We start from the raw sequence: 17,177 nt of genomic DNA, 5'->3' as shown, positions 1-17,177 counted from the left end.
GCTATTAAATAACAGCAGTTGGATACTTGGCCATCGCTGATCAAAGAGCTTAACAAGAGAGAAAGACATCTCCACTTATAATATAGGATATAATGAGAAAAGGGGTTTCATACCTTGGAAAACTGTGATATGGTAATTCACCAGGAACATAACCCCTCCCAAATGTGAGTATATTACCATGTCTGACAAAATTGCAAGATAAATAAATATATTGCATTTCACAGATTATTTAGTTATTTCTGGCATTATAAAATCAAGCTACTGTGGATACTACAAACCATGAGGATCAAATCGTACATAATTAAATAAATCAAATTTTCAGTTTAACTTTACAATGAAATCAGATGGTTTTAAAGCTTTAATGATGAACACTGTATAATGAAGAGCCTCTGAAAACTGAACAGTGAGTTTCAAACTTCCCCCTCCAACTCACATTCCTCCTTAAGCAATGTCATAGTTGCTCTGTGATTGGTAGGGATTGCTTAAGGTGGTATGTGAGTGGAAAGAAAATGCTTGAAAGCCACTATTTTAATCGTACCTAATTGACTCATTATGTGCATGGTTTCATAACTCCAATTTTTCTCAAGCAAAATATTTCAGTAACAATTGGGTTCAGGGCAGTGGTTCTTAACCTTCCCTTTCCACTCACATACCACCTTAAGCAATCCCATACTGATCATAGAGCACCTATGGCTTAGGGATTGCTTAAGGTGGAATGTGAGTTTAGGAGGGCAGTTTGAAAACCACTGATTTACATGAAGTACTTACCAGGCATAAAGTAGAGGTAATTTTCTTTGCAGTTCTCGGAGAAAACTCTGTAATTGTTGTTGTAGTAGAAAATTCCAGTTTTGGTGAAATTAGCTGAAATATAGATTGAAATGTTGAAATAATAATCTAATATACTTAACTGTTTTGGAAATATGTTTTGATATACAAATAGTAAAACTCAGCTTTGCAACAGGTGAGGCTCTAAAGAATGCATGTCAGAAATATATTCACAATTCTTACAATTTTCAGATTAATTTTTTTGGCAAGTCATGGGCAGAATTAACTTAATAGAATTGAAATACAAAGATTAAAAAAAAAACAGAAAATGCTGAAAATAATCTGGAGTGAGAGAGAAACAAAAATAACTTTTTGTGGTGGCGCACATCCTCGTGGCGAAGCAGGGCAGCCGCGAGAAAATGGCACCACTGGGCTTAGGCCAGGGAGCGCGCCTCAGGTGAACAACGCTGGGGCAGAGCTCACGCCGCCCTTAAAGGGTGCATGCGAAGTTTGAATAAACAGTTCGTTTGAAACTTCTTACGTGGTAGTGGTGTGTTTCATTCTGTGTAGCAATTGCTACATTGGTGACCCCAGCAAGTCCAGACGTCTTTTTGGCCTCCCGATATAGATTTGGAGTAATCAACGCGGTGAAACTTCCCTCCCCCCCCCTTCTGGACACATCACCCAACCACTTGGTTCAGGCAGGCGGAAGCACAGTTTCGCCTCTGACACATCACATCAGATGCCACGATGTTGTACCACGTTGTGAGCGCATTCGATGAAGAAACCGCAGCCAGGGTGGACAATCTCATCCACAACCCACCAGAGGAAGGGTAAATACCTCGCTCTCAGAAGCAAGCCACCAGGCTCCTACACCTGGATGGTTTGGGTGACAGACCCCATCTTCCCTCATGGATGAACTGCTTGCGGTAGCAGAGGGCCACAGACCCTGCTTGATGTTCAAACAGGCTTTCCTCAAATAAATGCCTGAGGACATCCAACTCCTGCTGGCAGATGAGGACTTCTCAGATCCACGCAGAGTCTCAGCCTGTGCAGACGTCCTCTGGTGGACCAAGCGATTAAACGAGGCCACCCTCAGCCAGGTCACCCGCCCAGAGCGGGCAAGCGCCCCCCCCCCAACCACAAACGTCACCCCACCTGGTGTATATACCATCAACGCTGGGGGGCCCAAGCCCACAAGTGCAGGCAGCCCTGTTCGTTCCAGGGAAACGACCCGGCCAGCTGCTGTTAATGGCTGTGGCAGCTGGCCACGCAGTCTTCTGCATGTGATCAATAAGTCCAGTGGTCATCGTTTCCTGATAGACAGCAGAGCAGAACTGAGCATGCTCCCCCCCGACTGCCCTCAAGACCTGCACCCGTGTATGGGACCCAACCCTACAGGCAGCCAACGGATCCTCCATCAAGACTTTCGGCACATGCAGCGCACAGATCCAGATCTGCAAGGATAAGTTCCACTGGAAATTCGTACTGGCCTCTATGGGCACAGTGCTACTAGGAGCCAATTTCCTCCAGGTACACAGCTTGTTGGTGGACATCAAAGGCAAGTGGTTGGTACATGCCCACACCGTCCAATCCATCCGACTTGGCTTGACAGACGCGTGCGGCCCAAGAATAGATTCCATCAATACCTCCAAGGGCGAGTATTCTTGCATGCTCGACGAGTTCCCCTCCATCCTGCAGCCCCAGTTTACTTCCACCATGCCCCAACATGGAGTCTTCCCCCACATTTCGACGCCAAAACCAGGCGGTTGCCCCTGAGAAGCTGCAACTGGCAAAGGAGGAGTTCTGACTTCAGGAGCTGGGGATCATCCGCAGATTGGATACCACTTAGGTTTCGCCCCTCCACATGGTCCCGAAGGCTTACGGGATTTGGCGCCCATGTTGGGGACTACGGGGTTACCACCACATCTCCGTCCTCGCAAGACTGCGATCATCACCCCGTTTGGTCTATTCGAGTTCCTGCGGATGCCCTTCGGCCTTAAAAACACAGCCCAGACATTTCAACAACTGATGGACGTAGTGGGCAGAGATTTGGACTTTGTGTTTATCTATCTCGATAAATAGATAGATTTCAGGCCGCCACGGGACCTGAAAAGGTCTCAGCCGTATGCCAGTTCCCGAAGCCTGATGCCCTCAAAGGTCTACAGGAGTTCGCCGGCATGGTCAACTTTAACCACCGTTTCATCTCGGGTGTGGCTGGCATCATGCGGCTGTTGTTTGCACTGATAGCCACAACAAACAAAACCTTGGAATAGACAGAAGAGGCCGAGAATGCTTTCATAGCAATGAGAGACGCCTTGGTGAGTGCCACCCGCAGTCAGACGCCCACACTTCACTTTCGGTGGACGCTTCAGCCATGGCCGTCCTGGAGCAATCAGTCAAGGGCCACTGGCACCTGCTTGCCTTCTTCAGCAGGCACCTTCGCCCCCTGGAACTGAAATACAGTGCCTTCGACTGGGAACTCCTGGCCTTGTACCTGAGCATCAGACACTTCCAGTACTTCCTGGACGGCAGGCTATTCACCATTTTCACCGACCACAAACTGCTCACTCAGGCCCTCGCAATGTCAAAGATGCCAACAGCGGCATCTATCCTACGTATTGGAGTTCACCACCGACATCCAACACAGAGCGGGTAAGGATAATGTCGTTGCAGATGTGCTCTCAAGGCCCATCACCCACAGCCTTGCCCCCGGCCTTGACTATGCCTAGCTCGCACAGGCGCAGAAGGAGGATGCAGACACACAAGCTTTCTGTGTGTCACACCAACACGGGCCTCCAGCTCCAGGACCTCAAACTGCCGGACAGCCCCGACACGCTACTCTGAGATGTCTCCACCAGCTCACCATGCCCGGTAGTCCCACCGCAATGGAGACTGCAGGCCTTCAGCATGATCCATGACTTGGCTCACCCTTCAGTCAAGATCTCAGTTCGCATCGTGGTGGAATGGTTCGTGTGGCATGGCCTGAAGAAAGAGGTAGCCCAGATGGCAAGAAACTGCATGCAGTGTCAGACCTCCAAAGACCAGAGCCATGTAAAGGCCCTGGGACAGCAGTTTGACTCCACAACCAAGACGTTTGAACACATACACATCGACATCGTGAGCCGCCTGCCGGTGTCCAGGGATGCCTGCTATTTGTTGACAGTGGTCCACCACGCAACGAGGTGGCTGGAAGCCATCCCTCTGAGAGACATTTCCGCCAGGAACCTACTTGCCCACTAGATCGCCAGGTTCAGAGTCCTGGCACACATGACGAGCGACAGGGGTGCCCAGTTCACATCCGCTCTCTGGAAACAGCTGGCAAATCTCTTGGGGATCAAGCTCCATCACACCACAGCATACCATCCCCAAGCCAACGGTCTAGTGGAGTGCTTCCACCGACACATAAAGTCAGCCATCATGGCTCGCCTCACTGGCCCCAATTGGATGGATGAATTGTCCCGGGTCCTGCTCGACATCAGAATGGCTCAGAAGACCTACAGGTATCTTCCATGGAGTTGCTCTACGGCACACCACAGTCACTACCCGGGGAGTTCATCGGCCCGAGCATTGGTTCAGCGACTGAGAGTCAGACCTTGTTGGCAGACTTGCGGGGAAAGCTCGCTTCACTCGTGTCCCCACCACCGACTCACCATGGCAGTCACCCATCCTGCATCCCCAAAGAGCTGGCCACGGCTGATTTTGTTTTTGTCTGGTGAAGCCCCTACAAAGTCCCCTACAAATGCAACACTTAGGCAAGACATTCACCCTGGACAGCGGGGGCAAGGGGGAGCTATTCACAGTCAACAGACTCAAGGCGGCACACCTAGACCTTAGCCAGCCGTAAGTGAAGGCCTGGCCGAAACGACGAGGTCGGCCGCCCAGGTGATGAGACGTGAAACCCAGTTCTGGGAGGGGGGGGGTTCTGTGGCAGCACACATCCTTGTGGCGAACTAGCCCCGCTTTTACTGCCGCGGCAGTGGGGCAGCCATGAAAAAATGGTGCCGTTGGGAAACCTCCATGCCTCGTGGCTTAGGCCAGGGTGCATGCTTCGGGCGAGCATGGTGATGTCACCGCCGATGCAGTGGCAGAGCTCATGCTGCCCTTAAAGGGTACGTGTGAAGTTTGAATAAACAGTTCATTTGAAACATCCAACGTGGCTGTGGTGTGTTTCATTCTGTGTAGCAGTCGCTACATTTTCATGTTAATAATCTTTCATCCGAAGATCTCTTTCTCACTGCTCAGTTACAATTTGATAGGATATATTTTCCAGCATTTTCCATTTTAAAATTCTTTTCATGATATTGCTTTATATTCAAATTATATAACCATTTAACAGTTTATGGCATGGAAACAGGCCATCTTGGCCCTTCAAATCCATGCCGGTTCACTCAAACAACTCCACTAGATCCCCCCGCCTATTCTCTGCCCATTACCCTCCATCCCCCTCTTATCCATGTATATATTCAGCTTCCTCTTAAAAGAAAGAATTGACTCGACCTCAACTATTTCCTCCGGAAGATTATTCCATTCAGCCACCACTCTCCGAGTGAAGAAACATCCTCTAATGTTTCTCCTAAAATTTTGCCCCCTTACCCTCAACTTGTGTCCTCTTGTTTCAACCTCCCCTGCTCTCAGGGGGAAGAGTTTACTTGCATCTAGTCCAGCTATCTATTCCCTTCATAATTTTTAAACACCTCTATCAAATCTCCACTCAACTGTCTACGTTCCAATGAATATTCTATACCTTTAACAATCATTGCCATATGTTAAACATCTGGAAGCAAATGAGAGGTCTGATACAGCTGCTTTATGACATACTGTATAAAGCATATATCACATTATGGGATAGTTTTTCTTAACCTTATATTTGCAGTGTTATGATCAGCTGAGAGATGATGCTTGGATAGTCCCAGAGTCAATCCTACACTAGCAAGGACAATAAATGTGGAAACAAAGTCTGAAATAACAGAGTATTTAAAAATAAGTCTTCCAAAACTGGATGCACTTTTTATTCACTGGGGGATCCTTTCAATGGATAATTAAAAGAGCAGTGCAGCTTTTACAACACAAGTCTGATCGGTGGGGAGAGGAATGAATAAACTAACACGTTAATTGTCCTTGCTTCAATATTGGTATCTATGCCAAATTATTTTTATTATAAATGCCAAAGATTTATCATACTTGGAAACAATTATAAACAAAACTATACTTCTTTATTTCCGTCAAATGAAAATGTCTTACAAAAGCTGTTGAACGTCGTTTCATCAGCACTTCTCTATCCACTCCAGGGTATGAAGGAGTTAACTTTGGCTCAGGGAATAAGAAATTCCTCGTATTATCTTCATAATTTGCTAATGTTTCATTCGCTACAACCAGAGAATGAAAACACAGTTAGATTTTTTACTGCAATTGGCAAATTTATTTCTGTCATCTTTTGCAAATAACTGTTCAAATGGCATATCATTAATTCTTGCTTTATTAAATTATGCAAGCAAAGTCTTAAAAATGTCAATATCTATCATACTGAAATAAAAACTTTGCTAATGTAATGTAACTGCATGGTCAGAAACAGAAATCTGCCTGACGTAGCCTTCCTTGCTATTTGCCTAAACATATTTTGTTAACTGTTTGTATTCAATTTGAAACATCTAGATTGTACATGAAAACTCATTGTTATTCAACAACAGACAATTTATTCATTGTTATTCAACAACATTACAAAACTAGATATTAGGATATATTTATTAGTATTATTGCTGGTGCACAAATTGATCAAGGCTGTAAACAGTTTAAACCAGTAAACCATCAATTTAAGCTCATGAGAGGTCATACATAACTAATTGTAAATAATTGATCACTACGACTACGTAGCGGCTCACTGAAGGCTTAATTGAACTGGCTCAGGAGGTGCCAAGCGATGTCATGACATCACAATATGATGACGTCATTTGTAATGCGCGGGGTTTTCAAAAGCTGCGTGTAACTGTTTGAGTAAATGACTTTTACTGAACTTCAATTCTATTACATCTGATAATTTTCTTGTTCTTCATTTCACACTGTGATACAGTTGCTACATTTTGGACCTAATATGGGCAATGCAGCAGTTTCGCTCAAACTGCCTACCTTTGGATCACCCAACCTGAAGTTTGGTTTGGGTAGGCTGAGGCACAGTTCCACATTCGCAAGATAGAAGTGGACACCACTAAGAACTATCATGTGGTAAGCATCCTCGACCAGGACACAGCCAGTCGAGTAATGGATTTCCATCAGGATCCACCAGCTTTTGGCAAGTACAAAGCCATAAAACACCTCCTTCTCCAGATTTACAGTCCCTCACGATGTGAGCAAGTGCATGGCTCCTCCATATTGATGGCCAGGCACTGGCAGTGGCAGCTGGCCACTGGCCTTAGCTTGTTCTTCGAGCAGTTGTTTTTAAGAGCATATGCCAAAAGACATTTGCCTCATGTTGACCGATGAAGACTTTGATAACCCTCAATCAGTGGCTGCCCATGCAGACATTCTGTGGCACACATAACATCAAGGTGCAAGCCCCACAGAAATTAATGCTGTATCACACCCAAAGGCCCAGGCTCCTCAACTATCGGCGACAAGGGTGGACGTCCCCCTGGACAAGCATGACTCTGAGACAATGCCTATGGCAGCTGGCCACTGTAACAGACTTCTCTACGTCAGGGTTGAACTCTCCCAGCACAAATTACTAGTCGACACGGATGTGGAGGTTAGTGTCCTTCCACCTTCGGGCTTTGACATCTGTACCAGGAGCTCAGGTCCGGCGTTCACTGTGGTGAATAGGAGTTTGATTTGTAAATACAGCACACAGACTATACCCCTGAAATTTGGTGACACTAAGTTCACATGTGTTACGAGCCCAAAGGACCCCAAAACCCAGCAGCAATAGATATTCACCAAGACAAGTAGTTTTTAAAACAAAAGTTGTTTTTAATCAACTTTAAACATGAAAACAGAATCGAACCTTAACTTATCTCTATACTTAACTAACCCAACTTAACCCCCTTCTAATTCTAAGCACATGTGTATGTAATGTGTGTGCAAATTTAAGAAAAGTTATTTGGTTCACAGTTCAATCTCACTTCTCCTTCTTCCAAATTCTCTGGATGCAGGCAATTCTTATACTGTGCACAGAATTTAACACGTATGAAGTTCACCTGGTGTTGGTGCTCAAAAAGTAAATGTTTACTGCTCAGGAAGGTTCTTGTAGGGTTTGCAGAGAGAGATATGTTGTTCCAGGATTTCCACAACTGAGATACCACCATTCAGGTCTCACTGATGAAACTTGCCCCATCAGGGTTTTCCAGATGGTAACCTCTTTCTTCAGGCTACCACAGAGTTCCTTTCTGTTCCACTTATTCCAAGAGAAACATCAGTTAGATAGCACTTCCAGCCATCCACTGCTCTGGAACTTTCTTTTTCCAACCAGTTCTTCCTGGCTTGCACTGTTTAGACTCTTTCAGTGTCACACACACTAGCTGAGAGGGCTCGTCTTCTCTCCCTCTCTCTCCAAATGAGACTGCCAGAAAGCCTATTTGACTCTCTCATTTGCAAAACCCCCACCTTCTTCAGCAAACAACAGGAGTTCTTCTCCTTGGTCAAGCTGTTGTCTTAGATAAACAAAACCCAGGGGTGACATTTCTGAGCACACTAAGTATTTTTTAAACAGCCAGTATGTCTCCTCAAAACAATGGTCATTCATTTTATGACATCATTTCAATTAGCACCTACTTGTGAAATGTGCATCGAAGTCTCCAAAGATCCTGCAAAGTTACTGAGTATGAATTCTTCAGTCTTTCAAATAAGATCTGTTTTAAAATGTGTGTACGTATGTAATCCACTAATCTTACCAAATTCTCTCAATATTTATCCATTACACATGGAAATTCATTCTTGCTGCTGTGTCCTGGCTGTTGCTGGGTGCCGATTTCCTCAAAGGCCACTTACTGATGGTGGACTTAAAAGCACGGTGGTTGGTGAACATGACATTCCAGACTTTCTGTCTTCGAAAAGCCAAACTAACCATCCTGCACCTAGAGACCATGGAGTACTCAAACAACAAATTTACCAAACTTCTTGCAGAGTTTCCAGACATTGTCACTCCCCAATTCTCTACTGTTACACCCAAACATGGTGTCACACACCACATCCTCACCCAAGGATCTTCTATACATACCCGAACCCGACGCCCAACAGTATGGCTTGCAAAACAAGGGTTACATAAAATGAAGGAACTTGGAATCATACGCTGGTCTGATGGTCCATGTGCTTCCCCACTAAATATGGTGCCCAAAGCCATGGAAGGCTGCCAACCTTGCAGGGATTACAGGGATCTCTACTATGCTACCAATGCAGACAATTACCCTGTGCCCCATATACAGGACTTTACAACTAATCTTCAAGGGATTAGGGTATTTTCTAAAACTGACTTGGTGCATGGGTACCATCAAATACTTGTAAACCCAGAGGATGTGCCCTAGACTGCCATCACAACATCATTTAGCCTCTTGGAATTTTTGAGTATGCCTTTTTGGCTCAAAAATGCTGCACAAACATTCCAGCGACTGATGGATGCAGTGGGGTGTGCTATGGACTTCCTTTTCGTATACTTGGATGCCATTCCCACAAAGAGCACCTACAGCATCTGCATTTACTCTGCCGCCTCCTACAGGAGTTTGGGCTGGTTGTGAACCCAAACTCAGGCAGTCCTCTATCTAGTTCTTGGGACATCAGATGGGGTGTCATTCTATTGCCTAACAAGGTGGAAGCCATCCTCAAAATCCCAAGGCCTGATACCATCAAAGGACTCCAGGAATTTGTGGGGATGGTCAACTTTTAACGTCACTTTCTACCCTCTGCAGCTCATATTATGAAACCCCTCTTCAATCTCATATCCAGCGATGCCAAAGAACTCGAGTGGACAAAGGAGACAACAGGAGCATTCCAGCAGACCAAAAACACCTTATTAAAGGCAACAATGCTGGTCCATCCACAAATGGCTGAACAAATTGCCTTGACGATAGACATGTCTGACGTGGCAATAGGCGGGGTCTTGGAACAATGGAAGCCTCTGGCAGTTTTTAGTAAGCACCTGCTCCCTTTGGAAATAAAATATAGCACATTCACTCGGGAACTGCTGGCAGTCAGACACTTCCGCTATTATTTTTGGAAGGCAGGGACTTCACGGTTTTTTACTGACCACAAATTGCTGACACTTGCCTTCATGAAGGCATCAGATCCATGGTCCTCTTGCCAGGAACACCACCTATCTTGTGTATCTGAGTTTTCAACCAGGATTAAACACATCTCCTTCCTTCAATCAGGATGTGCCTTCTCTCCAGGTGTAGTCTACATGGCACTCAACAAAGCTCAGCGCCAGGTCGACTAACTCTGGATTATAGAATTGCTGATACGAGCCTGCAACTCAAGGCTGCAGCCTTTGGGCTGCAAGGTACCACTGTAGACTCCAGTTCAGTCGGTGGAGCACACGAAATGACGATACCCAAACTTTCATCCTGGTCAGACTAATTTATTCTGCAGCAGAAATGGCAGCTTCTACTTGTCACTACTACAGAGAGATCTCTCTGGAGTCAACAAGGAGAGAGCCCCCCCCGAACATACCAGAACAGTCCTTTTTATTCTCTTTTTTACAGAGGCATTTTCACATTGGTCCATTCAAAGTTTATCAAGATATAGTTAAGCCAATACAAAACTTGAACATACACGTAGGATTGCAACTGGCAGCCTCTTATCAGACATTGCTCAAGCACCGTCTTTGTGCTGACTTGTCCCTTACTTGCATACATCTGAGATACTTTTAACCCTTTACTTCCTCACCACTCTCCTGTGCGACGTTTTCACAGGTCAGACGCACCCTATCATCCCTGCTGCATGGAGACATTACATTTTCAATGCTATTCATGGACTGTCCCACCCCTCCATTCGAGCGACGGTCTGCCTGATAGCTGACAAGTTTGTAGTGGCATGGACTCAAAAAGCAGGTCACATACTGGGCACAGATGAGCACGAACTGCCAATCTGTAAAAGTGCAAGGGCACCTGAAGGCGCCTTTTCAGCTTTTCCAGCCACCATAGTTCAGATTTGACCATTTGGATGTCAACATTGTCAGCCCGCTTCTGGGATCACGAGGGTTTAGGTATTTGTTAACTATCATCAACAGATTCACTAGGTGGTCGGAGGCAGTTTCTTTGATGGACTCATCAACCAATTCATGTGCCAAAGCTTTTATTTCTGCCTGAGTATCTCAGTTTGGCCTACCCACACATGTCACCTCCGACAGAGGCTCACAGTTTACCTCTGAACACTGGGACGTTTTGTCATGACTGCTGGGAATGCAGCTCCACCACACGACAGCCTACCACCCGCAGTTGAAAGGCCTGGTGGAGCGGTTCCATATGCACATGAAGGCTGCACTGATGGCCCGCCTCCAGGAACATGATTGGGTAGACGAGCTGCCCTGGATCCTTGATACCCAAGGAGAATCTCAACTCTTCATTGGCAGAGTTGGTTTATGAAGCCCTGCCATTGTACCTGGGGAATTCGTGCCTGCAGCATGCAGACAGGAGGTGCCAGTGACTGAAGTCTTGGGCAGATCCGCAGGAGTGGCTTGGAAAATTGGCCCCAGTTCCCACGTCAAGGCATGGAACAAAGACACCCTTCATCTCAAAGCAGCTCCGGGACTGTGAGTTTGTGTTTGTGCATAGAGGTGCACATGGGCCACCCTTACAGAGGGGTTGCCCCTTTAGAGTGCTATGAAACAATTGTAAAACTTGTGTACTGTACATTGGGGAGCATCCAGAGACATTTACAATTGACCGACTAAAGCCCACTCATCTCGACCTTGCCATGACCCCCAAAACGAAGGAGCGGATGACCGCTCAAGAGCGGTGGACAGTAATGGCACCAGAGGTTTAACCTCCTATTCCTGGTTCTTCCGGGGGGCACATAGTGGCTCACCGGAGGCTTAATTGAACAGGCTCGGGAGGTTCCAAGTGATGTTATGATGTCACAATACGATGATGTGATTTGGAACATGCAGTGCTTTTAAAAGCTGGGCGTGACTGAGTAAACGGCTTTTTCTGAACTTTGACTCGACTATGTCTGATCATTTTCTCGATCTTCATTGAGCACTGCAACACAGTTGCTACAACTGGATATTTTGGGAAACAGAAAATATTCATGAGGGTTAAAAAAAATCTGAAAAGTTTGCTGATCAACAATTGAAAATGGCCACAAGTAGAAAAAAAAACACAACCCGAACAAAATTTGATTACAGGAAAAGAGAGTATGTCTAACATAATTGCAGATGCCGAGGCAGATTTAAATTATAGATGATAGATGAAAATAAGATCCATTTTCCATTTATTGGTATCAAAGAATGGATATCAATGATATATCCAATGTTCTTTACGTGCACAGCATTGTATGGCCTTATAAAAGGTACCCCTAAAATAAGCCAAAGCTTTTGTGTTCAGTGTCAGTCGTGCTCAATACAGCACTATTTGCAACTGTAATAGGTGATGAAAGAAATAACTATTTTATTAACTGTGGTGATTGTTTCTTTTATAAATTGTTTCTAATTTAGGTTAGCAATGCTTTTTTGGCTTGGCTGCATCTCAGATACAAAGTAGTCATTAATTCTCCAATTTGGAAGGATGATTAGCAAGTAGTTCAAATCATAAGTAACAATTCTCCAAATTCCCAATTGTTGCTGATGCAAATTGATGTTTAATGACAAAAAGGGGCATGGCAAAATTATTTCTGTTACAAGTTGCTATACATTTCAGACAGCACATCTAGATTTGATTCAGAAATAATATTATAAATCTAAATTTCTAATTTGGTATCTAACATAGTTCAAGAAATTCAGCAAGAAAAATTGTAACCTGAAAATTTTAGGCCATCATCAAAGGTCTAAGGCACACATGTCAAACTCTGGCCCGCGGGCCAAATTTGGCCTGCAATATAATTATATTTGGCCCGCAAGATCATTTAAAAAATGTATTAGAGGTGGCCCACTGGCCGCCGCGCCAGTATAGCACATGCACAGTAAAACAACAAATCCCAGAATGCATTGGCGTCAGCCCGCTAATCGCCCCCACCTCCTCTGTTTACGTTGCAGGGTCTCACCATGGACTCTGGTTTTGGGGCCTGGCTGGTGTCAGGGGAAGCCAAGGCCGCTTCCCAGCGCCCGGAACCGGAGGCCTCGGGCCTGACCTCGCCAGGACCGTTGCCCACTCCCCCTCCCTGCTGCAGGCCGACCCGCGACTCACGGTGACGGGGCCGCTGATCCGCCGAGATGCCGCCCTGCAGCGGGAGCCGATGCCCCTGCACTGTCGTTGTCCAACCCGATCGCCCGCAAACCCCGCCCTCCCGCACACAGGCCTGAGTAAGGATTATGAACTTTAATCTCAGGATAAAACGATCTTCCAATAGTTTCATGTCACAATGATAAATATATTCCTGGTTAAAAATGGTCCTGCACCTGGATACAAGCTCATTAGGCATAAAACTTAAAAAGTGTGTAAATCAAAGGATATCTATACCAATGGAAAAAGGGCATGGCAAATAACCCTGCTAGAGTTCGTGCCCACAATTAGTCACCCATTTGATTGTTTCAGGAATCATGTTATTCTCCCACATTCTCAATAGCCCTCAGATTTTACTATTCGACAGCACACTAGCAACATTTGACAAATCCTCTATAGAGAAATATTATTTAATGAATATTTTATTTCTCATTTGTTAATGCTTCTGGAAAGAGTTTATCCAAACTATTATTAAACATTTATTTTAATAAGAAAAAGTTTAACATTACATATGTTGAAAGAAGAGAAAACATGCAGATGTTGTTGAAAATTTTCAATCAATATTTAGTTCGGCCCTCGACTTAGTCCAATTTTTAAATTTTGGCCCTCCGTGAATTTGAGTTTGACACCCCTGGTCTAAGGTCACGATTGTAAGGAAAATGCTGAGTTCTCAAATTTAAGTCAATAAACCAGTTTGTCGTGTCAGAAGAAATGGTGATTTTTGGCAAATTACAATCCCAAAAGTTTAATAACAAAAACTGAATGATGAGAAGATGTTCAAAGTGCAGTCCGCATTGGAAACATCAAATACAAATGTCATGACTGGTTCACAGAACACCTCTGTGAAGATAACCCCTGGTCACTACTTATTTTCTTCTACATCCCAAATCCATTCTGATCTTTCTGCCCTTAGCTTTCTACAATTTTACCATGAAGAGCAATGTAAGAATAACGAACCAGGCCATTCAGCCTATCTAGTCTGCCAAAATATCATTCAGTTAAACCTATTGACCGGCACCCATTCCATAACCCTCCAGAACTCTCCCATCCATGTATCCAGCCAATTTATTCTTAAAACTCAAGAATGAGCCCACATTTATCACATCAGATGGCAGCTCGCACCACATTCCCACCATTCTCTGAGTGAAGAAGTTCCCCATAATGTTCCCCCTAAACCTTTCCCCTTTAATCATGTCCTCTCGTATTTATCTCTCCTAATCTCAGTGGAAAGAACCTTATTTGGCCTCACCAATATCTTATACAACCTCACCATAACATCACAACTCCTGTACTCAATACTTTGATTTATGAAGGCCAAGATGCCAAAAGCTTTCTTTACAACCCTGTCTACCTGTGATGCCACTTTTAGTAAATTACTTATCTGTATTCCCAGATCCCTTTGTTCCTCTGCACTCCTCAGTGCCCTAACATTTATGATACATGTTCCACTTTGGATTGTCCTTCCAAAATGCAACACCTCACACTTGTCTGCATTAAATTCCATCTGCCATTTTCTGTCCCATTTTTCCAGTTGGTCCGGATCCCTCTGCAAGCTATGAAAGTCTTTTTCACTGTCCACAATGCTGCCAATCTTAGGGTCATCAGCAAATTTGTTAATACAATTTATCACATCATCCAGATCATTGATATAGACAACAAACAATTGTCTGAAAACTAATGAACAGCAACTAATTGTTGGACTGGGTATATCAGACACTATTTTCCAATTCAACTATGGGCCAGATCACTCTATAAGCAATCCAATAGTTCCGTAGTCTGCCTGTTGGTTTCAGTGTCTGTGTGAGCATGTTGTGAAATGTAAGAATAAGTTCAAAAGTCAGAAGCTAGTACACCAGATCTCTTATTCTGGCCAGGATTCATCATCAATTCAAGGTTATTCGACAACTACCAAACTGAGGGACCCGAAACATGTTCTTTCTGGCCTCTCGTATTCCATCACCCATGGCTGAACAAGGCCATGTGAATTGGGGTAATCGAACTTCAATATGAAGTGGAGTGTTCTTCTTTTTGAAATATTTAGCTTAATCAACATTGTTTGAGACATTCAAAATCTTAATGTAATTTTAAGATTTTTAATCTTGTAAACATTTGTCTTTAATTGTTCTTAAGTGTCTCTCATTATCAGAAACATTTAGAAAGAAGGGGATTGATTGCACCAGCTCCTAATTTGCCTTGAGGGTGGGATCTTCATTTCTGTCACAAAGAGTTGTAACAGCAACATTGGTGGGATGTTCGGAACCAGGTAGCTGGTAAAGGCAAGAATGACCAGGAAGGCTAAAGGAGGGGAATAACTGAGGCAAAGGCTGGGTCTATTATGATATGGTCCACTGAATTCAATGTTAGATAATGGACTTTTCAGCATTCTCTGTTTTTGTTTTAGATTTATAGATCACAGCATTTTCCTTTGGTCATTTCAGATAGTGATTCTGTTATTCTCATTAACGTTTATACATTGATTATTGCTCCCATATCAGTTTTGTGTACTTTCATTCTTTGTCACTTGATCCATCTTTCACCTTCCACTCAAGCAGCTACTTTTAGTGACTGCTATGGCAGCACTACCGAGTAAAGAGACATCCACACAGTGAACTAAAGAATGAATTTACAGGTTTCAATTCGCCATATCTTTGTCCTGGCCTGCCACTTTCCGTTACGTACGCACCGGCTTCTGGAAGTGACGTCATTGTACATGGTATAACTCTCCGGCGAGCTGGCTGCTACACTGTAGTAGAGGATTCCTTAGCCCATACATGGCACTAGGTGCGGGCTCCTTCTCAGCAGTGAAGAGGAACCCATGCCATCTTGGACCGACCACATGTTGCGGTGATTTGGCCAGTTACTCACGCAGACGTTCAGCCTGCTACACCACCGCTCCCCCCCCCCAAGAATCGCCATTGCTCTCTGAGCGGTCTGACTTATAGTCTTTGGGTGGTCTACCTCTGTGTTTGAACCAGGGATCCAGAGCCGGCAAGTCAGACTCCAGATGCGTGACTTTGAGGCGGTCGACTGTGAATCTGACCTGTTGGCCACCAATGTCCAATGTGAACACCACGCTGGCTCTCTGCAGTACCTTGAAAGGGCCTTCATACGGGCACCGTAGCGGGGGGTCCCTTGCTGTCCTCTGCATATGAAAATGTAATGGGTGGACTGCAGATCTGCTGGAATGTGGCTGGGTGGCAAGCCGTGTCTGGAGGGTGGCGGAGGGAGGTTGTCTGCCCACTTGCTTTCTCAGCCTGTGCAGGAGCTCTAACTTGCTGGTCTGTGGGCTGGGAGTGGGGTTGAAATGTAGGTCCCCAGGAATGGAGAGGGGTGCGCTGTACAAAACGTCTGTTGACGATGCTAGCAGGTCCTCCTTCAGTGTCGTGCGGATCCCGAACAGTACCCACGGGAGCTCCAAGCCAGTTGGGCTTTCAACGCGTCCTTCAGGTAGTGGTGGAACCTTTCAACCAGTCCATTTGCTTGGGGATGGTAGACCATCGTATGGTGGACCTGGCTGCTGCAGAATTTTGCCAGGTTGGACCAGAAGGAGGAGGTGAACTGCGTTCCTCGGTCCGATGTGATGTGGGTCTCCGAAACGTGTGACCAAGGTGGCAAGGAAAGCCGGGCGCATGTCTCTGTGTCACACGCAGCCATGGGTATTGCCTCTGGCCAGTGGATGAACCTGTCGACGGTCGTGAATAGGTACCTCATACTTTGGCTCACTGGGAGGCGGCCAACGATGTTGACGTAGACATGTTTGAACCTGCGTGGCGCCAGCTCGATAGCCTGTAGAGGGGCTTTGTGCACTGACACTGTAAGCAGGTTTGAGCTCACAAGGTAACGACTCGGTGGAGTCCATGCCACACGAACTTGTCCGAGAGCAGGTGAACTGTGGACCTTATGGAGGGGTGCAATAAGCCATGGATCTGGTTGAAAACCCACCATTGCCAGGTTGTGGGTAGGATCGGCCTTGGGGACCCGGTGTAGATGTTGTACTGCAGGGTCGGTTCTCCTGCTGTGGGGCAGAAATCTCTGATCTTCAGGCTGGTG

General features: G+C 45.3%; 1 protein-coding gene across 8 annotated transcripts in view; it reads right to left on the bottom strand.

Annotated features, from left to right (window-relative positions):
• LOC138758331 (spermatogenesis-associated protein 6-like) overlaps positions 1–17,177 on the bottom strand; it is a 153,174-nt gene that overhangs the window by 103,954 nt on the left and 32,043 nt on the right. For all 8 annotated transcript variants that reach the window (XM_069927103.1, XM_069927095.1, XM_069927120.1 and 5 more), the window contains 2 exons: positions 6,010–6,134; positions 769–861 (listed from right to left, as the gene is read on the bottom strand). In XM_069927103.1, coding sequence (XP_069783204.1) covers positions 769–861; positions 6,010–6,134 — 218 coding nt within the window. The remainder of the gene's footprint in view (positions 1–768; positions 862–6,009; positions 6,135–17,177) is intronic.

This window comes from Narcine bancroftii, chromosome 1 (genome assembly GCF_036971445.1).
Source record: "Narcine bancroftii isolate sNarBan1 chromosome 1, sNarBan1.hap1, whole genome shotgun sequence".
In the NCBI taxonomy this organism is placed as follows: domain Eukaryota; kingdom Metazoa; phylum Chordata; class Chondrichthyes; order Torpediniformes; family Narcinidae; genus Narcine; species Narcine bancroftii.
This window is presented reverse-complemented; position numbering and strand designations above follow the sequence as displayed.